This window comes from Oxyura jamaicensis, chromosome 18 (genome assembly GCF_011077185.1).
Source record: "Oxyura jamaicensis isolate SHBP4307 breed ruddy duck chromosome 18, BPBGC_Ojam_1.0, whole genome shotgun sequence".
NCBI lineage: Eukaryota > Metazoa > Chordata > Aves > Anseriformes > Anatidae > Oxyura > Oxyura jamaicensis.
The window spans coordinates 7957652-7985310 of NC_048910.1; the positions used below are offsets into that span (position 1 = coordinate 7957652).

Sequence of the window (27659 nt, forward strand, 5' to 3'; positions counted from 1 at the left end):
GGATTCCCTTCACACCCCAAACTGGGCAGAGAGCTGGCATGGCCAGGAGCTCCCAGGCTGCCTGCAGATTTCAGCTTTTGCCCAGACATTTTCACATCCCGACTAGTGGAAATACATTTGCTAGGGAAGTGCAAACCTTTTTGCATGGCAGGAATTCATGGTAAAGCCTTGAACGTGAGAAGTGCAGCAACACTCAGTAAGAGATGCCATATTAATGATACGCTAAACACTGACAGAGCAACTTTCTTATTGAAGAGTTCCATGCTTCTTAAAAAAACTTCACAACACTCACAAATCTTGTGTGAAATGCAGCCACATCTGGAGGTGAAGGAGTTAATCACCCCTTATCAGACACTGCGGACAGAAGGGGAGAAGTCAGGGATGGATACAGTGGCAACAGGCATCTATCAAGTGCAGATCATTAATGCTTTCAGAAAGTGCTTTCAGAAAGTGGGCAGAGCATGGATACTTTTGCTGGAATGCTTGGGGTAGGAAGCATCACAGCTGGAGCTGGGATCGCTCAGTCTTGCAAAACTCTGTTTGTATTCTCTCAAGGCAATGAATACTTGCTGGGCAAGCCAAATACAATTAATTCATGGTAAGAGTTGGCAAGTACACTTCCATCCCCAGATTTCCACCCTTCCCCTCCATCCTGACACACACATTCTGCCTCCAAAAATATATGCTCATCAGGAAAGAAAGTAAGGAGGAGTGCTGTGTCCTGAGCTCCAGAGCTGCCTCCAACATTCAAGGTTTCCCAGAGTCAGTCACTTATTCTTTCTACTTTGGCTGGTTAGCTTCTCTCTGGGAGGGAGTAGCAATTAAATTCACAATTAATCATGATTTTAAAGCACTTCACTATTTTCTTGGAGATTCGACATATGGGGAAGTGCTAGAAGTGAGCAGTAAAATGCGGTGATTAAGCACCTGAAGGTCATGGATGTCCTCTACACGTAGGACAAACACCCCCACCCCCCAATCCTCCTTGATAGCACAGATTAAAAGCAAAGCCAGCTGTTCAGTCTGGAGTGACTTTAGTTTAAATCTGTGTCTTGCTCAATAACCCTTTCATTATAAGCTTCCTGCTGGGAAGGTTTGCGAGCCAAGGCATGCTACTGAACATACTGTCGGCAGAGGACAAGCGCCCAGTGAGCCTGCATCCACATCTTTCTTGAATTGTTACGATTTCAGCATCCGATGAGGCAAATTGGAGGGTGTTGGTTTAAAAAAATTAAACCTTAACAAGCCATTCTCCACGAGAAATTAATCATGTGCTGGAAGGTTCTCTAGCAGCTTGAAGCAGCAGCAAGAAGCAGAAGGAAGCAGATCGGGGATTCATGTGCAACACAGAGCAGGGCTTGTTTCCTTTGTAACACGGCCTGATTGAAACAATTTGTTCACCTAAGAGCTAGCTTCGAAGTCCTTTGAGGTCTGTAGGAAATTGCCGAAATCCTAGATAGGCTTTTGCTCAAGTTCCCAGTTGTTTGCATGAAGGGGAAATATGGATATTGACATAAACCCAGAAATCTGGAGGCCTTGCTATCAAACATTAGATCTGGACGAGCACTTGACTTTCTGTTAGGGCAGAGAAATAAAACATGGTTGGAGAATTCGGATGGCTCACTCAAAGCATTTACAGCCGCTCCTTGACTCTGGAGCAAGCCTGGAACACTTACAGTCACTTTATCTGGTATATAAATCACAAAATCCAAGAGTGTCCCACGTTGCCTCCAACTGCCTTCTCTGAAACCTCACTTCAGAGGACAGTAAGTGACATGACGTGGCACAGCACAGCACTGCTTCCCACAGGTATACCACCTGCCAGCTTCCAGAACTCCAGAGGAAGCTGCCATGGTGCACAGAGCCTAAGCAAGCTAGCTGTGGGCTGTGCTCAGAGGGACATTGCATTCAGGGAGAGGCTGCTCGCTAATGCCCACAAAATGTGAACACACACCCAGGCTGAGAGCATCGAGCCTTCCACCTTTCAAGCATCTCTAGCTCTGTTTTCACTTTGGCCGAACCATAATTAAGTCAGCAACCTCCGATAAACTTCAGATCAGTCCACGCAAACTGTGTTTATTCAGACTTGTCAGCAACTTCAGAAGGCATACTTAATCAGGCTGACTACACCCCAGCAAAAACACAGCACTCATTTTCTCATCAAACACTTCCCAAACCAACACGCTGCTGAAACCAGAGAGCCCACACCAGCCCTCCTCCCGCAGGCACCCAAGCTGAGTAACGCTCAGCCAGCTCCACCACCTCCATTCCCAGAGCTGCCACCTTCTCTCACCCAGTTACTCAGTTCTGAGTGTATTTATTTGCCCTGTGCTGGACTGCCCCGTGCCTGCTGACATAAGTGATTGCACGGCAGCCGCAGCCTCTCCCACATGCAGGGAACAGGCAGAGTGTGCTGGGGCTCTTTGGGGGTTTGCACAGCCCAGACCTCCCAGGCAGCTGGGCTCAGGTCTGTTTGCGTTGATCAATCTTTCAGAGCAGTGGCTGACAGATTTGTTTTAACACGATTGTCTAAACAACAAAAAATCCTACTGCTCTTATAGCACAGGAGTAGAGGGAAAATTTTTCTTCTGCAATGAAAGCTGAACACAAGATCTGTTTCAAATGATAGAAAACAAATGTTATGATTTTGGAATTTAGCATGCAAGTGGAAGAGGATATGGCCTTCTACCTCAGAGAGAGATTCCACTGTCCAGCTACAAAAACATGCTGGGGAAGGTCCGGTCGATGCCAAGTCCTAATGACTTTCAGTAGCACTGCAGCACACCCTGAGTTTTACTGCCAGGGCAATGTTCTGAGAGGTCACCACAGCCCTGCATCTAAGGGCCTCTAGGCTGAGCCCAAGCAAAACACCATTCCCAGCATTTCATCAGTAATTTCTTCAATTTGCCAACAGCCTCAGCTAGAATATACATTTTAAGACAAATCACATCCATAAAAGTTTCAGAGCAATAGAACAGACTGCTTAATCTCATGTCCTAAAGGCAAAACAGTCATTAAACAAGTCAGTAATGTGCTAATTCAGGGGAATATCTTTTTTCCAGAAGGCTAGCGTTACAAAACAGTGTCACTAAATACTACCAGAAAAACAATCCAGTCGTCTCTAAAGTTCAGCAGCATCCATGACGACATTCCTGTCCTGAGACTGCCACCGAGATGTTCTCATACAGCTCACTCATATGGAAATCATAGCTCTTGCAGAGCAGCTGTGTTTTTTGGAAGTGACTTCATATTTTTGGATGTTGTCTACCACATGGAATCTGACATCTTCAACAGCAAATAAAGCTCTTCCTTTCATCCCATGCCATGTTTCCTCCATGTAATAAAGGTGGTAGATGATTTTTAACTCTACAATGACTTTTTCTTTTTTTTGCTTTCTTCCCTTAAAACACAGCAGCTGTGCCTCTAAATGCCTTTGCAAGCTTCTGCTATTTCCAACAAAATTTGAGCTGAGATTTTATTATATAAGGCCATAAGGATCCTTCCTCCCACTTACCTCTCATCTACTGATGTGGATATTCTGACTCACTCCAAAACAGTCATTCCTTCAAGTCAACTCCTTTCCCAAACCACAGTTCATAATGACATCCCTGCTATCTTAGGGAGAGGTCCAGGCTGCATGGGACGTGCCAAAACACACCCCTGGACCCTGGCCCTGTGGCCAACAACTCAGAGAGCTCGGTGGTCACCAACAGCTGACATCCCCAGCCTCCTGAGGCTCAGGTACTGGCTGCCACCTCTTGCAAGAGGGCAAAGAGCCTGCAAGTCAGGCTGCAGTGACACGGCAAGAAGAAGGGCTGGGGTTGGTGCTGTGCATTGGGGAAAGCTGGAAGGAACAAGTTACCAAAAGCAGAATTTTGGTTCTCACTGATGCCTCACCCTCCAGCTGTTCCCATGGGTGCGATCCACGCAGGAGAAGCAGTGCTGCTCCCCACACATTCATGCTGATGAGCCTTGGTGCATGGCCAGCCTGTGGGGTCACAGCACATTTCCCACAGTCCTCAGCCAAGGCAAAAGCTAACTCTTCGGTCAGCCCCCTCCTCCCCAGCTTTACGAGATAGCCAAGTCATTTCTCAGTGTTCCCTTCAGTAAACACTGCTCAAGCCTCACTACAAACAATGCAGTCAGAGAAATGCCCTTTTATCTGCGAGGAACATATCTGACAAATAAAAACAAACACTTCCATTTGGAACAACAACCATCTGTACGTACTGCAGTAGTGTCTCCACCATTCTGCCTCATCAGGCAGCCGCTCACCCCTGGAAAGCGGCTGGATCTTCACAAACCCAAATAGACATGCACCATGGGGAGCTACCGTAGTGCAGGGAACACGGCTCAGACCCCACAGTCAGGAGTCGCCCCAGGTCTAATGCAAGAAGTTGGGTGAGCAGCTCTTGAATCCAGTGGACCTGCAGGAAGTGAACTAAGAGCCATAGGCCAGGTATTTACTGTATTTACCACATTTACTCCCTGGAGTGTCAGGTGTAGAGGAAAAAGCATTTGACTTCAGCATTTCAAAGTAACCTCCAGACACACCAGGATGTTCACCTTGCCTGGATATATCAGACCAGCAATAAGCTGCACTTAGAGAAGCATCTGAAGACCCAGATGCTAAAAACAGTGCCAGCTCCAAGGATCTGCTTAGTTTTTGAAATCCCCCAAAAGCCTTATATATACACCTTCATGTACCTTTGAAAATGGGAGGTGTCTAGGTGCAAGCACTTAAGGCACTCAGCACCTTCACTTCAAATGGACAGAGCGAGAACATCAGGGTTTTCCCATAAGTCCTCCATTAAGTGCATTTGCTTTCCAGTTTCCATACACTGAGAACACAGCTTTAGACCAATGGAAATCTGGTCCTATTAACCAAGTTATGAAGTTCTGCATGGAAAGATACAAAAGTGTGAGGTTTTAAGCCTTTTAAAAAAAAAAAAATCTAGTTTAAAACACAAGGCAGTGAGAAAGCTTCTTACAAAAAGGTAATAACTTAAGGTAGATGCAAATATCTAACAATTTAGGTGATCAGTCTCAGATCCATTTTCTTCATATAACTGCTTGGGTCTGGAGTGCCTGACCTGAGGCCTTTTTTGGGCTCCCACTGCAGCACCAGGTAACAGCTCCATCTTGTACAAGCACAAGCCTGTACTACAGACAACAGTAGTTTTCCTGTTCACATCCTCTGCAAATCAGGCTGTGCAGCCTCAGTAAGAGTCAGTGCTTACAAGATCACATTAAAAATACACCGCTAACCTCCCCATATCTATAGGGGATGTTTATAATACCCACAACAGAAGTTACAAAAAGTGTAACTGAAACAGTAAGGAAATGTTTTGAACAAGACTGGTTCTATTTATCTACGAGGGTGTGCCAGACCTGCAGAGAGATCTTTGCTCTTACTCTTCCAGTTCTTACTCAGTTTGCAGGGCAGCAAAAATTGAAGCAAAGCAAGCTTTTGCACTGCCTAGATGACCCCCATGAGTCAGTATAGTCAGCCAGCAAGAAGAGAGCTCCACTTCAGGCTATCTCCACAATACTTATCTGCAGGTGCCCAGTGTCAGCAGCAGGATCAGCAGGCCTTGGCCAAGCAGGCGAGCTTCCCATGGAACAAAGTGCCAAAAGGGTCACTAGAATATGCTCACAGACGCACCCGAGATTCACCAGATGAGTTAATAAAAAGCACAAAACAATATGGGATGCTCTTCTCCAACCAACCTTCACAACCCAGATTTCCCTGTAGGCAAGGAGCAGAAATCAAGGCAGGGACATTCCCCCAGAAATAGCTCTGTGGCTAAAGCAGTGACCCAGGACTGAAGAAAACAACACCGTCCCTATTTGCTTCAAGATTTCCTTACAAGCAAGACCAGACTTACTTACAGAGAGAATTAACTGGTGCGGAAGAACCCAAGTTTCTTATTGCCTAGGAATGTCCTACACAGTCAGGCAGAATCTCACTAGTGTGGACTTGCATCTCTTGTTGTTCTGCTCTACCCCATCCACCACTTACTATTTTATGTAAAGCAGAACATTTTCTTTTAGGAATTCAAAATTCAACTCAAAATACTTGTCAAGATGTGGTAGAATGCAGAACCATTGCCTCTAGACATGCTCAGGGCACTTGGGGAGCTGAGACCAGGACACCCATGCAGTGGGTGCTGCATCACCCAGCTGGGAGGCTTTTAGGTGGCACGTCCCAGACACCCACAGACTCCAGCAGTCGTCCACCTCAGGGAACATCTTTGGGGTGGCATGGATGGTTCAGTGCTTCCACAGACCTAACCCTGTAGTGCTTTTTAAAGAGATACCCAGACTGTCCTGTTCTCTTGGATAAGACCTGTCTGGAACTAAGAATTTGCATACATACACAAATATATATGCAAGCTGCTGCTAGCTAAGAGGGAAGTAAACAAGGAAGCAGTCAGGAATTGGGAATAGCAGTGTGGCTTTTAGTTATTTAAGGTACTAGCTGAGCCAATGGGCATGCTTTTCCTGTTTTAAACAGACACAATAAGATAAAGGTCGGCAGGGGAACTGGTTACATTTCTCTTTCCCACATATAGGTGTATTGCTGTGGAGGATGTAATCCTGCCCAGAACACTTTAAAGATTTAGAATAATTTGGACACTTCATTAGCCTCATCAGCTCCAAGTACACCATGTTAGAGGTACTAATCCCCTGTGAAAGCCAGGGGAATCTGGGCATTTTGGTATTCAAAGAATAAAACTGAAACCCTGAATGCAGTTAAGGGATCCCCAAAGAAAAACCTTTAATTTAAAATCAAAGCTATCTACCCTATATGCTTATTATGGTCATAGAAAATCTCACATTAAAGGGAAAAAATGTTTTTTAATCAGCTTCCTTATGCTTCAGCAGCCAATTGAATTAAAAATTAAAATACAACAAGATGTTCAATAAATATCACCAAAAGTGATAGTTGCTTGGGCTAGGCAGCAAGATACTCAGTGGTATTCTTTGGTATTCTTCCATTTATTAACATTCTGACTTGGTACAAACACAGAACACATCTCTATTTTACTGGCCTACCACCTTAAAATGAAATCAAAACCATATTATTTCAGCATAGCAGGCAGCTACAGAAGTAGCTCTACAATACCGTGGTGTTACAAACCTACTGAGATCAGTAAGAGCCTTCCTTTTACTGGGAACTCAGCCTGACTAGCAATTGCATTTATAATGCATTCTGCTTCATTAGAAACCAATTAAGACCACTGGCAGCTATAAATAATTCAGTTAATCAATTGCTACCTCAATTACCTTAATTTAAAATGCAAAGAAAGGGGTTGCTCTAATTATAAAAGTATCTTCAAAGATCATATCATTTTTTTGAACGGAGAATGTTAAGTGTTGTTTCTATATATACATACACACACAAATATACACACATGTGTATATAAACTCAAGAGACTTTGATTTATGGAGAAGCATAGAAGGAGCCATGGGCCCATTACATGGGCCATGTCCTGGGCATTGCTTCCTTAGTCTTAAACATGAAGCTTGAGACCGACCTTGCAAAACATCCATCGTTCTGCCTGAGCGTCAGGAATGTTGTACCTTGTACATAGGTTCAGTTTTACCATTTCCTTATTGCTTCCAGAATTATTGCTCTAGAGAATGTGCTGGTAACTCAAAAGAAGTCAGAATCCTGCTGCCAATATCCCAAGGAAAAGCAATAACAGAAGGTCATTAAGGTGTTATGTTATTGGAATGTTCCTGAATAAGGAATTTGTGTTGTATTATTTTTGTTTTGGAAAAAGAGTTATGAAACATTACTCTGAAAATCCAAAATGAACAAGAGATCCATGCCCACCCTTTGTTGTAAAAAACATATCTTGCAAAATCCGTCTTAACAGCTTATTCCTGGTCCAGGGATTTCAAAATGTATATGGCTGTTCTCCAAACCTTCCTTGAAAGACATGAAATAAGCCTGTGTTATGTTTCAGCTTAGAAAAAAATGTTCTCATTGTATGCAAATTCCTCCCCTAGCCTATGGGAAAAATACATCATAGTGACCATGTGTTGTGAAACCTTCACTGTAAGAACCCTGCCATGCAATTTGAAAGACATCATATCTCACCTTTCTGCCCAACCAGTAGAGCTGTCAGTGAAGGACAGAGGTACAAGATGCAGAAGGGTGTTTGGTTCAGGAGTTACATGCATTAGCTTAGGCTTGGCTCAGCACACCATTAGCACCCGAGCTTAAGCTCTGTTTTCTTTGTGGAGTTTGCAACAATAGCAGAAAATCACTCCATGCTTTTTATTTTCTCACTTTCTGGCATGCTCACTGCTCACGCTGGAAGAGGCTGCTTTGTAGAGGTACATGTTCATTTACAGACTTAAAAACACTTTCAAATGACCTAATGTTTTAGAACACATTCTTGCCCTGTTAGGAGCCTGGAGCACTTCTCTTCAACTCAGAGAAGGGGCAGCCTCAGAAGTGCAGCCTGCACAGTCGCTTTTATCTAACAAAATGCATTCAATGGTTTCCAGAGAAAATACGTAGACCAGGGAACAGGGGCATTGTATATTGAGTTTAATTGTTAGTTTCTGGATGCATTTGAATAATGCTGGTTTTTGGAAAGGCTGCTTTCTCAGCTCATTGTGGTACCACCGAGAACCTCTGGCATATGAACAAACAAAACGAGCATTGAAGAGGAGTGAGATGGCTTTGTGATATGGCAATTTAAAGAATAATGGACTTCTAGTGACAAAATCTCCACGTTGGGCTATTATGTTAGCAATTATTACAGAGGAAGTTTGTTTAGGATTTAGGCCCAAGGTTCCCTAAGCGAGGCTTGTAAACAATGTGGAAGTTGACTTTCCTGTTGGTGATAGAAAGATTGACAATTAACAGCAATCTTTTGTGTAGCAATGACAACTATGATTATTTGGCAGTTTCACCACAATGTGATTAGGCTGTAATTAGACTGTGGCTCCACTGGATTTCTGGATTGCTTAACTGATGGCCCCAAACCAAATGACTTTCACTATGAGAAAAAAAAAAAAAAGGCAAACAAACAAACAAAAACCCTCTGAAATTTGAATTCCCTGACATTTAATTGGTTTAATGTGTTCTAGTGCAGTTTCATGCTTGAAGCAAATGTGCCTTCTTTCTTTACTCCCCTTGGATAAAACCCACAGAAAGCGTGGGCAGATCCACTTATGGATTCTGGACCTGGGTCCAGGTGACTCTGCCACAGGCATCTGTTACTTAAAACAGATTTTAAACAACCTCAAATTTGGTTGAGAGAAATGGTTTTATATTTTGATATAGGGGAAGATATAAATGTCTTTCCTCAGTTCCATAAAACTGTCATGAAGATAAAACTCCTGTTACAACAAAAAAGAAGTTGTCAACAGAGAGACAACTGTAGGCAAAATCTTGGTTTTATGGGAGTCTGAAAGTTTTCTTATTATCACCAGTGAGACAAAGATACGAGCTGGTAGATTCAGAGTGACGCAAGCTTTGGAGTTTCTTTATATCGCACATTTTTATGGGTGCGTCACTCAGGGCACATTTCTAAACTTGGAGAATTAAGATTTTTCAGCTCGTCTACTTCAGTGAGAAAAGTAAGACATAATATGATGATTGTTTATATGCAGAAGAATAATATATTGTTGTTTAACTGAATAGATGTTAAACACAAAAAAAAGTGAAAAATACAACTTTGAGAAAATCAAATTGGAATCAATTTAATCATTTAGGAGGCAGCGTCTAATGGGAAGTATAGGCAATGAGCCCATCTTGGAAAAATTTAAAATATATCCAGAAACTTGAACAAGTTTCTGTTTGGCAACCACTATCAAAATGTTCCAACATCACATGATAACACTGAGTTATACAAACAGCCCATGCATGAGAAAGTTGCCTAGTTATGCTTCATGTATCATATCGGAGGATGGACACATGCTAGTATTTTAAAAGTTCCTTAAAAAGTAGAGACTTTTCTTCCCATTCTCTGCAAGAAGCAGTAAATTTAGAGAAGATGAAGGCAGGAGCTGTGTTCTGCTCTTGGACCCACTATCAAAGTCCCCCTACAAACACAACCTGGCTTTTTATTTTCTCACTTTGTGGCATGTAGGTATGCTCACTGCTCACGCTGGAAGAGGCTGCTTTGTAGAGGTACGTGTTCATTTACAAGCAGACTTAAAAACGCTTTCAAATGACCTAATGTTTTAGAATACATAAGTCCTCTGTTAGGAGCCTGGAGCACTTCTCTGCAGCTCAGCGCCATTCATTAGCAGCTGCCAGCTATGCTCCAGGCCCCTCTCTAATCAGTCATTCCATCATCACTTTAGGACACTTGTAATGCTTGACAGGACTTTAATATAAAACTTCCCAAGGCAGTTGTCAGATGGCCACGAGTTCTGACCATGATACAATTCACATGTTCAGGACTGTAATTTCATGCTATGCGTGTTGCTGAACTGCAAGCTTTTAGTTCTGACTTCACGGTACTTAATCTCTTCCATGCCAAAATTTGCTTCAATAGCATCTTTTACGTTCAGCTGAACTGCTGAGCTAGCCCAGGGGAAAACTTTGTTTCAAGGTGGATTTAATTTTTGCTGGAAAAAAAAATAAATCTAATCAGACCGTTTCATACCCTTTACACTGTTGCTCCCCCTGCCCACCATGTGCAGGGGATGCAAAATGGCTCTGCCCACCTCACCTCTCTCACAGATCGACACAGCCTCCCCATTGCTGCTTTTCATCTGGGAAGGAAGTTAAGGCTGACTTTGTGGGGTGTCCTTCACATGGCTCAGACTTGTCCCTGTGATTAAATGATCCCTCTGCACAGCCAGGCCAGCCCAAAGCAGCTAAAATGAGTGGCTGAGTGAGATGGAAATAGCAGTTGTCCCCACAGGTGGTGTGTCAACGTCAGGAGCTAACTGTGCCTGATCTGAGCCCCCAGCTCCTGATAAGGGGCTGGCCATTTTTCCCAGCAGCGACCCGGAGAGCAAACTGTGACTACGGCTTCTCTCTCAAGCATTTCTCTGTCTCACTCACTCCAAACTGTCCTTCAGCCCCACTGGATGGCTGCTGCCCTGTCTTCAGACTCCAGCTTCCTGCAGCAGGGGCTGGTTTCCCAGCCACATGATGTTCAGGGCATGGTGCTAGGGAGAACTGAGCAGATTTCAGTCCTTTCAATTGACGGATCTGTGCAAACGAGAACTCTCTCAAAGTACTCTGCGGAGCTGATGCCAGTCACATTTGCAGAGTTCCAGCATTTAACAAAGACTTCACTCTGGGGACAGGAGCATTGTCCCGCAAAGGAGACGGCAGAAACGTCAAATCTATATGCCAGATGTCAATGTTGTAACTTGTCCTGAGACTCCTTTCTCTTTGTACATTTGGCCCCACTGCCTGCAACGTGCATTTCCCAGCTGGAAAGACCTCGCACACTTCTAACACTGGGAAAAAGAAAATTGCCCAAAGGGAAAAAGTACAAAAGATTTGCCTCTGCTACAGGAAACTGAATCTGCCAACAGTCTGCTTTGCTGAACTGAGTACGTCGGCAGAATTAGGGTTTAGCAAGGTATCTGCAGTGTGTGCACGGACAGAAACAGAGAGAAAGAATTTCCCAAGTCAGGTTATTTTCTCTCAAAACAACAGGACAAACTGCACAGAGAAATAAAAATTCAGGGTTTAGAGCTCTTTGCAGCCTGGGATCTCAGTCCATGAAGAGTTCCAGATTTGTTCTCATTGTTACCTTCCCAAACTGGGATGCAAATCTCAGTCTCAGGAGTTTATCTATGGATGTAGGTATATAGCTTTCATATATGTGTGTAATATTTCATTTCAGCAAGGTGAAAATGTTTCATGCCATCTTTCTCTTTTTGACATTTTTAAAGCAATGCAGGAAAATCAAATGTCTTTATATGACTACAATTTCCTGTAAACATGAATAAGGAACAAAATTGTTACACCTCTGTGAAATGTTTTGAGTTAATCCATGCGTCATTTTCCAGTGAAGGACTTATTCCTTTGGGAATTTCTGACCAGCTGTAACTCCAGCATTTGGAAATCTTTCACCTCGTGAAATTAAAGAACATCAGAAATGTGAAAACGTGGGAGCGTGGTGAAGTGCTTGTTGGGACACTGCGGGGAAGCCTGCCAGTCAGGGGAGCACTGGCGTGCTGAAGTCTTTCTTTCTCATCCTTTTCCTCAATTTGACACCTTTCATACCTCTTAACACAGAATACTTCATACATATACATAATGTGTACAAACAATTCGAAAACAGATAAAACTCCAGTAGATGGCGCTCAAAAATATCCATAATTTGTGTGGTTTTAATGCGCCCTCGTACATGCAAAGGGCTTCTTGTGGGTAGCTCATCCAGCACTTCTCATCCTGGGGGTTCGGTGCAAGGTACTGGTCTGCCCCAGTGACGCTGCACTGGGCCCTTATGGGAGGCAGGGGAGGATCCAAACTGCAGCACCCCTACGTAAAGGCTGGCTCAGCACTGGCAGACGGCTACTGCTCACCCACGCAATGGGAAATGGAACCCCACACGTGTGCCAGTTTCCCCTCCTCTGTCATGCAGAGCCACCACTTGCACTTGCTGGTCACTCTCCATCTCGGTGTGAAGCTAACAGAAAATAGACATAAAGGAAATGGATGAAGAGATCTCCGAGCCCTGTAAAAATGAGTGAAGTTTTCCAAAAGTACTGAGATCCAGAGCAGATGTAGAACATGACTTGCTGGGTAGGGGAATGTCTATCTGCCAACCCCCATGCAGTTGTATTGTTCAGTAAGGGCCAGTTCTGGTGCCAGCTTTAAATTTTGCAGCTCTGACTGCAAAGGGCTTGTTGTACTACAAAGGCAATTCAGTAGTAATTCTTCAACAGAAGCACAAATGGTTTTACCACCCAGGGAACAGTTTTTATTCAACTTGACCGAAGAGTAGAGTGAAAGTTGATGCCATTTGACCAAGTCCCTAGCTGGCAGCCCATGGGAAAGGATCTAGCAGCCAGTTCCTCTGAAGCCCCACAAAGCCACTGCCAGCAGCGCACTAGCAGCGACACGCTGTGAGTCATGAAATGCTCCAGGGTGTCCACCAGCACTTTGTGTGGAGCCCGGATCTCCTGACTGTCATCTGCTTTATACAACGTAAAACAAAGCCCTTTCTCTAGCCAGGGAACAGATGCATCAGCGTCTGCAATGTTGGAAGTTTTTCCACACTGGTTGCCGATGGGCTTCAGTCCTCCTCTGAAGTACTTACCTCAGCTTAAACTGCAGCATGGGCAAAACACACAAATGTAAGTGGATTCTCTTCTTCCTGATTTATTTTTTTATTTTTTTTGTCCATTTCTGAACTCCAGGCTTGATAATTTTCACTTCTGGTCACTTCACAGCCCGACTGCACTTCCCTGTGTCTGGGGATAAGTGCTTCCCGTCCTGCCTGGCACAATCGAGCAGCTACAACAAGGCTGCAGTGAGGAAGAGGTGGCTGCTCAGAAGAGCCACGTTAGCCCTACCGCTGTCAGTACACCGTGGGGCAGGACTTTAGCAAGTCAGTGAATGTGGCGCAGACTCTGTGCCCAACGTACAGTTCACACCTTTCACAGTACTTGGAGCTGGTGGCAAGTGAGACAAGGGTACTTATGTCTCAGCTGCTGTGACAGGGAGACTGAAATACTTTGGCAGGGGAAGAACAGCTTGTTTTATATATTCTTTTAAGAGGCAAATTATACTATTGATCCTATTATGTATAATCACTCATTTTGAAAGAGCTGAAACGTAAGCAATAACCTCTCTCTGCTCTTTGCACTGGAATGACATTACTTTGCACTTTTTGCCTTTGGGCAAAAAGGGTATGGGGTGACAGGGTGTTTTGCTTCAAGCCTGAATTTCATTAAATTTCATCTGTACCAGTTTTGCTTCCAGATCAGGAAACATTTGATCCAGTCATTGGACTTCCCTATGAAAACTCTATTTATAGGAAAACAGCTATGAGAGCAGGATGTTTCTTTACAAACTTATTTCACAAACCAGAACGATGGCTGAAAACCCCTGTGCTTGTGTGATAGCAGAGGTCATCCTCTGAAGCACCATCAGTCAGTAGGCAAAGAATGAAATTTTCTTTGTCTCTATCTAGCTAAAAACAGAAACAAAGCAGAAGTAGCAACACAGATGGTCATACACAACATACCTCATCAACTCCAGCGGGACTAACCCTATTCGCACTGACTGTATCTGACCTCAGCACTCTTAGATGAGGAGCTCTTGAGCTGCATGATGTGAAACAGTGGGACTTCCGCTTTTCCACTACATGGGAGACGAGGATAAATGACCACGGCTTGATTCAGAGGGGAGGAGCTGCCTTGTGGGATCAGATATTTCTTAATCATCAGTCTGCAAAGGGAGTGAGAAGGTGGTGAGCACTGGTTTACCGACTTTTGTTTCAGCTGCAATCCCCACTATGCCAGACCCTTCTAGCAATTATCCCGGCTCTTGGCCATCAGTCCTGGGAAGATGCTTCCTTTGGAGAAGTGCACCTCTATGCTGCAAGCATTAGAAGCATACACATCTCAGGTTATTTGACCCTACGTGTATTAGAGGAGCACATGCTCACTTCAGGGATGATTTGGACTCCCCTAACTCACCACTCAATCTCCCAGCAGTTTGTCCTGCGCAAATACTGAAATGAGCTACCTTTTCCATTGACAACAGTGCAGCATCAGGAGAAAGCTAGCTGCCAACCATTTCAAGCTGATAGCTCATTTTCCCTTGCCAGTGTAATTCCCTAGAGAAGTGGTGAAAGTTGTTCAATGGAACTTTTGTGTTCTTTTGGGGAATCTTAGCTAATTCACATACAGGCATACTTTGCACTTTTTTTTTCTTTGTTAAGCAGCCATTGTACTATCCGCAGCACAGTGAGAGCGCGGGTGAAAGAACAAAGAGCAGCAGGCAGCGAGAATGTGACACCATCTCTTCCCATGCAGCTCTGTTGCTGCGGCTCGGCTGGCTGGATGTTATTTTAGTGGCTGTGCATCCCACCCATGCGTTTCTGTGGGCCCAGAAGCTGCGCTGCTGTGACGCCTTGTGAGCTCGAAGCTTATTCATGTTCAGGAATGGGAGGGTCAGGGCCATCGACACACACCAGCATCCTGCTGCCTATTATTTCCTGCCAGCGCTGGCGTTGCACCAAGCCCTAACATGACAGGTGGATGGAGTTCACAAGGAAATAATGTCATGGGCCAGTTTTCCAGGAAAGCTGTTAACTCTATTCACAAACTCGGGCCCTCAGATTGAAAGGGAATGTGACTGAGAAGTGTTGGTGGAGGGCTGCTCTGGTGTTATTTACACTTTTTTTTTTTTTTTTTTTAATAGATTGTTCACTGACATCTCTTGTAGCAGCACAGAAAACTTCACCTCTGTGTAGCGCCTACTTCAAAATTAGACTGTGCTTGAATGCTGTATAATTTACAAAAGCACAGGGGCATTGCCTCTGCAAATCCCAAATGGCTCTGATCTCAGTTAGATTGCAAAATATAGTAAGAAATTAAACTTCTGCTTTTTCCTGGGCAAACGAATGCCTGGGAAACAGAAAAGAAGAAAAAATACGAGGTGAGATCCAGAACTGATGTTAATCTGGGGTCTTTAAGCATTTTATAAGAATGAAACCAAGGATACAACCAATAATGTAACAGAAACAAGACTTACATATTTTTAAAAAGTTTCTGTCTTTCAACAAGGCACTTGTGTAAGGTTTTGCTATCCCTGCATGACTTTACGTGGTGTCCAACATTTGCTGTGACGCGTTCTTCTCTTTCTTTCATCTTTTCCTCTCTGTTTTTGAAGCTTAGTACTATTTTCTCTTAGTCTAGAGAGCACAGAACAGTTAAGATGTGAAAGCAATTAATCCAAAAAAGTGTTTTTCAAAAATGCCATGTTTGTCACAAATGCAAATCTTTGGATGCACACGGTTAGGACAATAGCCTCCAACTGGCTGCTCACAAGAGGAAGGATTAGGTCCTCTGTCATGTTAATAGTGACATCAACAACCTGAATAAAAGCCAACAATTCAAGTTGATTCTGCAGTTTAAAACCATTGTTCTCCATATATTTTAGCCTGTAGGATTTAGTCTACCATGAAGTTTTACCAGTTTTTACATCAGTTTTACATCATGCTGTGGTATTCTTTATTTGTTAATGTACTTTTACCTATAAAAGCCCTTTGTAACTGCCAAAGATTATACTGACATAGCTAAAACATCCTACAGTCTAAAGGCATCAGAAGTATTGGAAATGCATATGTAAAATGATGGCTGTCAATATTGTTCTGCTCTTCTTATTTCGGAACTCACTGCAAAAAACCAATGAGGTGAAACCTGCCAATACCTAAGTGACCACCTCCATCACCGATATAAAAGGAGCGGTAGTGCTGGACTTTGGCTCTAAATAAGCAAAGGTGAGGCAGGAATACAGGGTATTCCAGAGAGCTGGTTCCTGGCCTGAGTCTTTGGGATCTTGCTGAGACCCTCAGGCCTTTCTTCTTTTACTACTCTGAGCCTGGTTCCTATGCTGTAGAGCTGCAACAATGCTGTACATTTGTTATTTGATAACAGGAGCTCTCCCAAGTGTCTAAGGCAGTGAATTTTTTCTGGACACAAGTCCAGAAATTAACCTTTCTCTCTTTTTGCATTTTTTGTTTGTTTTTTTGTTTTTAACCTGGCAAGTTATGGTATTAGAACCACTCTGACATACAAAACATAACCTGTTATGCGGCTAGGGACTCGTAAATTGGGCGTTTGGATCAGAATTAATATTAAGCATTGTCATACCAAACTGATTATTATTTTTAAAATTCTGTCCCAGGCTATAACCGGCTTTGTGTACAATAGCAATACAGGGTGTAGTTACAGACACAATTTCCTGTGCTTAGGTTTTGAAATTATTATTTAAGATCCCTGTAACATTTGCCCGGTACACCACTGCAATTCCCCTATTAGATAATTTTCTATCCTTGTGAGGGCAATTTTTCTTACGCAATGCTGCCGGAGCTTTCAGGAAGGGAGAGACAAGCAATTGTGACAATAAAATTTGCATCAGCTCCCACCCAACCTCTCCCACATCTGAAATATCATTTGTTGTATTCAAAGCCTTTTCACACCAGAAGGGAAGGTGTTTCTCAACTGCAAAGTCATTGTGATCTCCACAGGGTTGCATCCTCCAGGCTGACTTTCGTCTTTTGGGTTCCCACGGAAAACACCAGGCAGCAAGCGTTGAGTTCCAAATGGCTTTACATCAAAGACTTGGATTGCACGATGCAGCATCCAGGCATGGAACCCCAAACCTACCCAGGCTAGGTCACAAGGCTCTAAAATTGAAGCAGAACTTTTGTGTTTGTAGCTCACCCGTCTTGGGGGGGAATGGGGCGGATGTTGACTGTTGTGAAATCATTGGCCTGTTTGCCCTTGTAAAAACACTTCAGATCTAGCAGTATCACCATTCTGGAAAGATGAAGGTGCTAAGAGTACATTGCCTGACACACTGTACTCTTCTAGCACCTCTCCCAGTATGATTGTTTTTTAAGGGTGCAGAAGGGTGCAGGGAGACAAATGATTATAATGAAAATGTCTGTAATTTATAAAATGCAGAAAGAAAAATACTCATGCTGGCTGTCATCATTGGCCATTAAGTTGCCAATATCGACTTCAGATTAACCCAAAATCAAAGACACATAAACCATGGTGGAGAAGTCTGTGCCGGTTTCAAATTCTATGAGCCAATTCTGCAACGAAACATGCAAAAACACCTTCAACAGCACGAGATGTCTGACTGAGCTCTTTATGAACTCTGCCTTGCTCCTGCAGGACACCAGGACCTGGTACTGGGACCCTTCCCCACAAAGTTACCATTTTGCTTCACTGAATAAAAGACAAATGTAAGTGAAATCCTGCACAGACTTTCACCGATGGCTTGATATAAAGATTCTTGTGCACGTACCTCGTCTCACTAGAACACAGCTAATGCTATAGAGTGCAGCAGTCTGTGCTAAGGCAGTCCCTTATATAAAAAGAGCAAAGATATGGGAAAGAAAATCCCCTCTAGTAGTAGCAGAGCAATGTTTACTCAGTCTTACTCCTGCAAACTTGCTCTTGTAAACTGGTTGTCTCTGTTTTCATTTGACTTGGAGCAGAGCCTCACCTTGCACCTCTACTTTCTTTCTACACGCTGCCCACCACATGCAAGCTTGCTGGCATCACAGCAATGGCGAAGGGAGGACCCATGCATGGGACAAACTTCTGAAGAGGGTAAGAGGCCTGCTTCTGCTCTCAGCTCAGCCTGGGAATCATCGGGCTGAGCTGCTACGCATGCGTACTGGAAATCACTGCATCTCTACAGACCCAGCAATTCTCTCCTTGGCTGCCTGCAAAATTCCATTGAGAAAAGAGAAACAGGGAGGGGGAAGAAGGAGTCAGAAAAACTATTGTGTTCCCAGGGGAAAAAAAAATAAACAGCCCTATTTAGCTTATCCAGCCTTGCTAATGTCAATCACTTTTCTCATTTTAAACAGGAAAGACACCACTTTAGTCCACCTGTTCCATTATTTATCATGCTATGTGTTTCCTATGAATTGTCACTCATGCAAACCTGTACATCGTAAGGGGACACCCTAATATTTTTAATGACCTTAAGCAAAGTGATTGACATTAGACACCAGTGTCAGATGTTCTGGTGACGCAACATGTTCTCCTAGCAGCAGGAAAGCTTCCTGCCGTGATTAAGTTGGAGCTATGGAAGTGCTAAAATGTGTTGTCAGCTTTCCTCTGATGCAAGTGATTTTATTATAGCGTCTGGTAACCACGGAGTGTGGCAACGCAAATACTGACTCCAAACATCCCCTCCCGTACATATAGCTTGCTCTATTTAAAACACGAAGTGCACTTTGCAAATCCGGGGATAAGTTATGGATGTAATGAGCTTAAACCATGCAGGGCAGAGGAAAAGTCAGTACTTAAGCCAGAATGGTTGCGTGATTCCAGCAGGGGAAGCATATGGCTTGGGGATGACCTGCAGAAGGCAACCCGCTGCAGCACACGTTCAGCAGGTGCGCTCTGAGGTGTAATTGCCACAGCCATCGTGGGAGCCAGCGGCTCAGTGGCATATGTATTCACAGTTATTGTCAAAGATGTTGTTCTACAAAAAAGAAAAAGAATCATAAAGCAGTTGAAGATGCAAGCTATCTTGATAGCAACAAAAAAAAAGTTTTTCTAAATGGCTAGCAGCACTGAATATTATTTTAATGAAATATACTTTTTAATTTTATAGCAAAATAATCAAAAGTGCTAAGCCTGACCACTTTCATTTACAAAAAAAAAGTCTTATATTTTAAGCTATAACCATACCTCGTTATTTAGGTTAGACAATATAATTAATCATTTCTACCTATTGCTATTCAATAGTATAACAATATTAATATTAGTTGTTTAAAAAAGGGAAAAGTACCACAGATATTGGGAGAGGGAAGTTATGTAAAATATAATAATCAGCTTATTGAGCAAACTGCAGTTTGGTTGGTTGTTATTGCCCTTTTTTTTTTTTTTTTTGATCAACCATTTAAGTCACAGCCAATGTGACCATAAACTTGCAGTCACTTCAAATGCTATGACTTCTCCCTTGGTCAAATGTCACAGTGTGTTTTAAGGAGATCTCTGGCATTTCAAGTCAGTTCAGTCAGTTCAAATTATTTTCTTAGTTCTCACAAGTTCCCTTTCCAACACAATCAGCATGTTGGAGAATGCAGTTATGATGATGGCAGTTACAACAACAGTTCTTATGCAGGAAAAGGTTTTTTTCCTCTGTCATGGAAAGAATCACTATTAAGTCCTCAGTAAGAAAAACATTAAGAGCATTTGCAGAGTTGTTAGGAGCCTTTCTTAATCCATTCTGTTTCCATTTCAGTTCATTTCCAAAGTTAAATTAAAACCTGCAATCTGTCCTACTGATAAATAGTCAAGTCGACTTACAAGGCTCTATCTTCTGTCCATCCTTCTCTTGGTTGTCTTTAACCAAACAAGGTTCGCTGATGTGCCACAAGTGCTGTCTGGCTCTCCCGCCTCTTTGCTTTCTTGTTTTGCTGCCTGATTTTCCAGCACACTGCGCTAGAAGCCAACAAAAGGAGCCCTGACGACAAGAGGACTAATCCAAACACTGAGATGATTGATCCATGGGAATTGAAGCTGTATGCCACAGCAGTAACCACGATGCCAGCTATGAGGATAACCACACCAAAGGGAATGGTGCAGCGGTAGCAGGAGAGTTCTGCTCCCCCCGTGGCTGCAGTCAGCTGGCATTCGCTAACAAGAGGGATGGTGGTTATCACACAGTCATTGTTATTACTTTTCTCTGTGGTTACGGGTTCAGGATGCTTTGGATTACCCAGGATCTCTTTAATAGGTTCGTTTGTCATCTTGATTCTCTTGACTTGGTCGGTTCTTAGGCTAGAGCAGGCTCTGTTGAACACACATTGCACTGTGGAGAGAAGAGCACGAGTTCAATAAAAAGCGTTGCTGTTATATGACAAACAGGGACAGAGAAGTATCTCAGTTAGGACGGCAGACAAGCAGAGGCTCTGACCCCACAAGAATTTATGCACAAGCTTGACTGTAATCCTACTGACTGTGGTGGACCTGAATCAGTTCTCACGCTAGTTGTAAATGTGCGTAAGTGCTAGATAGAAGAGACTCGCAGACCTAGAATGACACCAACTTCAAAGTGTTGTGGGATAACCCCACTTTAAGTTACATACTAAAGCCAGTAGTTCTGGATGCAATTTAGATTTACATTTTCTGACAAGGAGGTCAAGACCCCAGATTATTTGGTTACAAATTCTGTTGTTGCTCACGCACTCTTTTCACAGTGTTTGTAATATACACCTGTGCCACACACAGTACACAGATTTGCTCTGAAGTGCATCACAATAACATGGCAAGAGCTGCCCCAGAAAGAAAAAAAAAAAAAAAAAAAAAAAAAAAAAAGACTTGTTTCTTTATCAGCTTGCTTCTTTATACCATACTTGGAATTCTTATGTCTTTTGGTTTTGTTTTTTCCAAATCTAAAATAAATGACAAATCAGCGCTGGAGCAGAGATCACCAGATAGTGAGTCTGAACATTATAGCTTGCATAAGTGTACACAGCATGCATACTACAAAGAATTATATGCACACTGGTTGCTGGACTTGATTATGGCTTGACAGCAGATTTACATAAGAAAAAGTGGATTTAACTGTCGTAGCACCTTAAGATGTACTCACCTACTCTCGTGAACCCAGTGGAGTAAATGTGAGTGGAACTGGGATGTAACATAACTGGCAACGCAAACGGTACCATTTTTTTTGTAATCATTTGCACCCCTCACTAGCAAAGTATCCTGAGAAAAAAGATTAAAGCTTCCCGTTTCCCATGCAATGAACAATAACAGATTTTTTTTTTTTTAATTAAATGATATTTAAATCACTTTCTTACTGATCTGTTGATGTTAGTATCAACAACAGCTGAAGCTATTCCCATGAGTACAGATACTGATGTAAGAAAGTTTGCTTGCCCAGGGACTTATAACTATTGATCATAGCTGAGTTTTCCAAAAAGCTGAAGGAAGTCACACATGGGAGAGTTCAGTACTGTGGCATTGCAGACTCCAGCAACAGTGCCAGGTACAGAGTGCTGTGGGCAGGAACTGCTGCCTCTGTGTTTCTCTATACAGGATACAACACTGCAACTCAGATTGCTGGCCCAGGGACGAGTAATCTGAGACCTACTGTGGAACTATCTTCCTGGAAAAGTCAAACTTCAGCTCATCCTCTAAACCAGTCCAATTCATCTCCCTTTTTACATGCTGGTTCCGAACTCCTCTGCTCATCTTTTACATCCAACATGTCAAATTAGCTGCCCACCGAGGCAGCATAGCTGTTCTACCATCACTGAACAATGAAACATTACTCAAAGCAAATGTTACTTTGCAAAAAAAATACAAATGGACATGATGAGGTGTGGGTGTAAGGAGAACAGAGATGAAGACAATTTCCTGCACTCAGGAACTGCCAGCCCAAAGCTGGTGAACCTACCGTTACAACACGGTACTGGACTATTGGCTTGCCATTTAAATCCACTTAATGGAAAAGTAACAAGTCCCTTATAAGCCCATGAGATCACATCCATGTTACTGTGAAAGAGGAAGATTTATAGTCATATCCACTCATCGGAGTTACAGCAGGTTGCTTTCCTCTTGTCTCATATCAAAAACACACCATCGGTCCTACAGGCAGCATGCAGTTCGATCATATCTGAACCACAGAACAAAACAGCTTTTGGTTCCATGGAGCCCAGTGCAGAACTGGAGGCCACCCGATCACAGCAAGGCCAGCCCATGGCTCTCCACTGCTCCAGCTGCAAGGACAGACCTCTGCCATCCTGCTGGGACTCTGCTGGTCTGGGGCTGCTCTACTTCTGCTGCACTGCCTTGGACTGAGCTGGGAGATCTCTGCACCCCACCACACAAAACAGAGAGTGGGACACTGGGAAACCACTGGGGTTCCCTGCTGGGAATAGCTCTCAGGACTCCTCCACCAGCCTCCAGTACAGGCTGTGTAGCTTTTGCCGTTACAAACAGCATGGTATGCAGCCCAGAGAACAAGGAAGAGTGTTGGCAATGCAGTAATGCTTTTATCACTTTTATCACCTTCACATCTGTGACTAGGAAGTTAATTGCCAGATACTTGTATTCTCCTTTTCCTTTCCCACCACTCCCAGCCTTGTTGCTAAGATATATTCCTCCATTGTGGAGAGCCCTTGGTTTTGTATCTCACTACCTCATATGACTGACTGACTGTTTTGCGAGAAAGAGGATTTCTCTTTTTTTTAACACTCCCACACCCAGACTATACCATGTACCTAGTCAGAGAGTTTGTGTCTGAGTTTCTTTGAACACTATTGAGAGAAAGAAGTTCAGAGTTGGTTTGACAAAGTTTTGCTTTACTGTTCTAAGGAAGAGCACTCAGCTCATTATTTTCTCTTGTTGTGCACAGCTGTCTTCAGGGCTCAGTCCTGCAAGATGCTCAGCAGCTACCAAAATGAGTAGCCTTTCCCTCCCTAATGAGGGCACTGAAGGTACTTGGTATCCCCAAGGGCTGGCAGGGGATGAGAGTAGTGCTTAGCAGACAAAGCAAATACGTTGTGCTGGCACCTTATATGTTGTGCTGGCGCCTTAGGGTTTCTTAGGAACCGTTGCTTTTTACTTCAGATCATAATGCATGACTCAGAACCTTTCATATCACTTGAAAGCGACTAGCCATGGATTTGTGCTAGAATGCCAACGATCTGTCTCCAGACAGATCTAAGCCCAAGTTCAGCATTTTCCATGATGATTTACATGACAGCGAGGCTCACACTGTTGACATTATGTTGTTACATCACTTTCCCACAAAACATTTCTGAACTTCAGCACAGTGGTAGAATGTTTCTAGCTGGATGCTATCTTTTTTTTTTTTTTTTTTTTTTTATCATTAGTAGAATTCAATTTCTTCAATTACTTATTCTTAAATTTGTGGGGTACCTGTTTCCAAAGCCCTTGTCTGTCTGGTTCAGATACATCCCCAATGAGCATTAAGTCTTTTTTACATCATATAGAGATTTATGAAGCAAGAAGAGATATTTATACAGTCAAAATTAACATGGATTGAAAAAAAAAATAATAAAAGTCTCCGAAACTACCAAAACTACATCAATGGCAAAATACCCGCTGACTTGTGAGGAGCACAGTTCGTGCCTGTAACAGGATGTAAGCAGGCAGGCATTCATATAAAACAAATAAACAAACTTCTATAGAAATACTGTAAGTTAAATAAACAACAGAACCTATCTGAAGTGTGAGTAAATATATTCATCCTAAAAAATGGCCCTAGATCTGCAGCAAAATAATTTCTGACTTGCACCAACAGGTGACTTGGTTCAGGTTTCAGGGTAAGACGTTGAGGCAAAGATACCAGGTAACACCAGCATCCTCTCACTGATCATACCAGAAGTACCTTCTTAAAGAACTATTTTGACTTGGAGGAAGAATGTGTTTATGTGGCGATCTGCGGCTAACATGGGATAAAGGAGAGAGAGGAATGTTTTACCCTGATGCATACCGTACCCGCTAATAGGTGTAAATGGAGATTTACCAAAAAGACATGAAATCTATCAGCGTGCACACCTACCAGGTCCATGAGAAATCCATCACAACAAATCCCTGGTTTCAGCAAGCAGAGGAAGACATCTTAAGATGTCTTGTCTGTCAATTCCAGGCAGAGTCAGGCAGCAGAAAGAGCTGTTCCGGGTTTTGCAGTGTGAGATGTTGCTGAATGATGAATTGGAGGCGACGATGTTCTAGGATGGAGGTTTCCTACAAGAAAAGAGTTTAGATATATATCAGCTTCTTAAGAATAAAACTGCATGGAAATGTTCCCACTGTGTGCTAACTGAAGCAGGAGATGTTCTCTCTCTGGCTCTCCTAGTGGTTTCTGCCTCTTTTCTTTGCAGCCGTCACCCATTTCTGGCACTACGCAACATTTAGCTTTGACAAAGTGTCTTCACAACCCAGGCAAGTGTCCCTCAAAGAGTTAGGCAGGAAAAGGGAATGCACATGAACTACTGCAGTTAAAAGTCTCTTTAACTCCATTTCTATCACACACTTCACCTTTGTGAATCAAAGAACCAAATCCCAACTCAGAACACTTGTGTAGTTGTCTCTTTTACGTTTCCAGTGTCTTTGAGCAAATCACTTAATCTCCTGTGCCTCGGTCTGCCTAGCTGTAAACTGTCAGTGACAACATATTTCCCACCAAACTCCCTTTTACATCTATTTATTCTGCTAATAATAAAAACTAGGTAATATAATCCCCAAGGTCAAAAAAAAGGTAATATTATAATAATATAATTATTATTACAAATAATAATAATACATTATGTAATAATTATTCCATTTAATATTCTTCATTTCTATTATCTGGTTTTTGTTTGTTTGTTTTTTAAAACAAATTCATAACTCAGACAGGGACTGGGCAGAATCCGCAGCAGCGCAGCGTGACAACTTTGCAGAAAGCAGTGATGGAAATTGTTATCAACTGCAGAAACTTCTGCAAAACCACACAGCAACCGGGTAAAACTTACAAAGCAGCAGAGATTTATGTTGCTGATCTTATTCAACGTTCCCTTTCTACATGGGCAGGATTATGGAGGATCAATTTAACACTGAAGCAGAAGCTCCTAAACGGAGATGAAAATCAATGCAGGAGTTCATATAATGATTTTCTTAAATTTCTTTACTTTTTATTTTCTGTAGACTATGCTAACATTTCACAAGCACAAGCATTCACAGGCACAAACTGCTTCTGTTGTTCTGTAGAGGCCCCTAGGAATAAGCCTGTGACATATCTAAAGTATATTTAGCTGATCATTGAAGTTAGCTAATAATAAGGAAGTCTCCTTGCTTCTCTCCTAGACTATATTCTTGTGCATAGTATCTAACCACTAGCTTGACTTTTTGAAAAGTTTGGAAGAAAATACAGAAATACAAAGACCTTAGATGAATAATCTAGATGACATTAAAACAAAAACAGACCTCTGAAACTATCTTGCAGTCAATTTCCACTCACATTGTAAGAATGGTTACATTCACTTGAAAAATCTCTTCCTAGTGCAATTGTGCCCCCTAAGCTACTCTCCAGCATCATTCTTTGGGAAGATGAATTTCTCTGTCAGTAATTTATTTGTATTTGCCCTTGAATACATGACTTTAGGTGATTTTTTTTTTTTAATTAATGCCTTTATAAGAAAAAACAAAAAAACGCACACACTAACAGTCAGAGCAACTTTTACAGTCAGGATTTCATCCCTCATCCTTGTCTCACTCACCGCAAAGCTGAGGAGCAGAAATACACGAAATCCATACCTTACAAGTCCAATGATTTAACTCTGATTCATTTCAACATAGCGCTCTCAGGGGGCTTCCCACATACTGAGGATCTCCGTGTGACTGCAAAGAGCTGGTATTTCTCAGCCACGACAGTCCTCTCCCTTTTTGCATTTACTCCAAACTTACAGGACACATTAAAGTTTTAATGTCTTCAGGCTCTGGGCCTGATTCCCTGTATCTTGCGTAATATCGCAGACACCTTTTTTGCTTATGTAAAATCCCAATTAATCATAATGCCCATGTTTCACACTTGGTTTTGCATTAGAGTGATTATGAAAAACAGCAACAGGAGTCTGGCTGTACTGAGAGGAGAGCCAGAACTGGAATTCAACCCACCAGAATAATCCTATATACAATCCCACAGCTCTTACTCATGGGAATGCTCCTGGAAATACAGAACTCGAATTTATACTTACAGGTTTGCAGGATCAGACCCTTAATGAAAGGGGCAGAAGAAGAATGCCTTACACCCCTGCCAACTGCCTGAACCTCGGGATGCAGCTAAGTTTCAACCAGCAAGTTTTTAGGTAAAATAGTTGCCAGATTCGAGCTCTCACGCACCTTTGTCGTTTGTCAGACCGAGTTAGGGGACAGGAGGGGAGCCAATCAAAGCCCCAAAACCCAACAAACTTTCTTATCAGCACATCGCGAACCCTTCAAACACGTCCGTGAGCGGCGCGCACACCTGGGGCGCAGCACGGCGTGTCACAGCGACCCCGGCACCTCCCGGGGAAGGAAGGGACGCGGCCAGGCGCAGAAAGCCCTGCGGCTGCCCGGAGCCCGCACCGCTGCCTTGCGGGGTTCTGGCTCGGGGGAGCCCGGAGACGCCCGGCGCCAAACACGGCTGGGACCGGCGGCTTGTGCGGTGCCGGTGCTGCGAGCGGAGCCGAGCCGTGCTGAGCTGAGCTGTGCCGAGCCTTTCTATGCCATGCCGAGCCGAGCTGAGCCGTGCCCTTCTATGCCGTGCCGTGCTGTGCCATGCTGTGCCGTACCTTACCTCTCGACCGCCGGGCAAGAACTGCAGCGGCCAGGAGCCCGCAGCGAGCCTAAGAGGGGGGATGCAGCTCTCTGCACAAGGGACTGTAAACAAAGTTCTCGCTGCGAGCGAAACGAGGCAGGGGCCGGAGCAAATTCAGCGGCAGAGGAGCCGCGGGCGGGGCGGCCGCTCCCACCCGGGCAGGTCCCGCTCGGCGCCGGCCGGGGGAGGGCTGGCCTTGGGGGCCGGGCCGAGCCGAGCCCGGAGAGCGGCGGGGCTGGGCTGCCCTGCCTTACCTTGCCCTGTCCTGCCCTCCGCGGGCCGGGGGAGCCGAGCCCACGCGTGCTCGCAGCGCCCGGTGGGGTCCACGAGTGCCGGACCCTGGGGTTAAGCAGAGCGGCTGCGAGAGCCCCTGCAAGTGGCTGCGGCACCAAGGGCTGGCCCCGTTCGTACCGGGACGTGCGGGGGGAGGCCTGGGTGCAAATAGCCGGGGTGCTGCGGGGTGCTGCTGGGTGCTGCGGGATGCTGCTGGGTGCTGAGGGATGCTGCAGGGTACTGGAGGGTGCTGCGGGGTGCTGCGGGATGCTACCAAGGCGCAGCCCCTGCCACAGTCCCTCTGGGACTTAAACAAGGACGAGCAGAGCTTTGGATGCCCTCCGGAGGGGATGAAGTCTTGTGTATC

The 27659-nt window shown here is 43.8% G+C and overlaps 1 protein-coding gene across 3 annotated transcripts; it reads right to left on the minus strand.

The window, feature by feature from the left end:
• Positions 1-15621: 15621 nt before the first annotated feature.
• On the minus strand, positions 15622-27366 carry TMEM100 (transmembrane protein 100). Of its 3 annotated transcripts, none has more exons than XM_035342288.1 (3): positions 26999-27366; positions 24245-24429; positions 15622-20518 (listed from the first exon to the last, which is right to left on the minus strand). In XM_035342288.1, the coding sequence occupies exon 3, from the start codon at positions 20454-20456 to the stop codon at positions 20052-20054; it is 405 nt and encodes a 134-aa protein (XP_035198179.1). In that variant the 5' UTR covers positions 20457-20518; positions 24245-24429; positions 26999-27366; the 3' UTR covers positions 15622-20051. The 3 variants fall into 3 exon arrangements, with proteins under 3 accessions (XP_035198179.1, XP_035198181.1, XP_035198182.1); XM_035342290.1 differs by having other exon boundaries at positions 26994-27366; XM_035342291.1 differs by lacking the exon at positions 26999-27366 and adding an exon at positions 24507-24887.
• Positions 27367-27659: the final 293 nt, after the last annotated feature.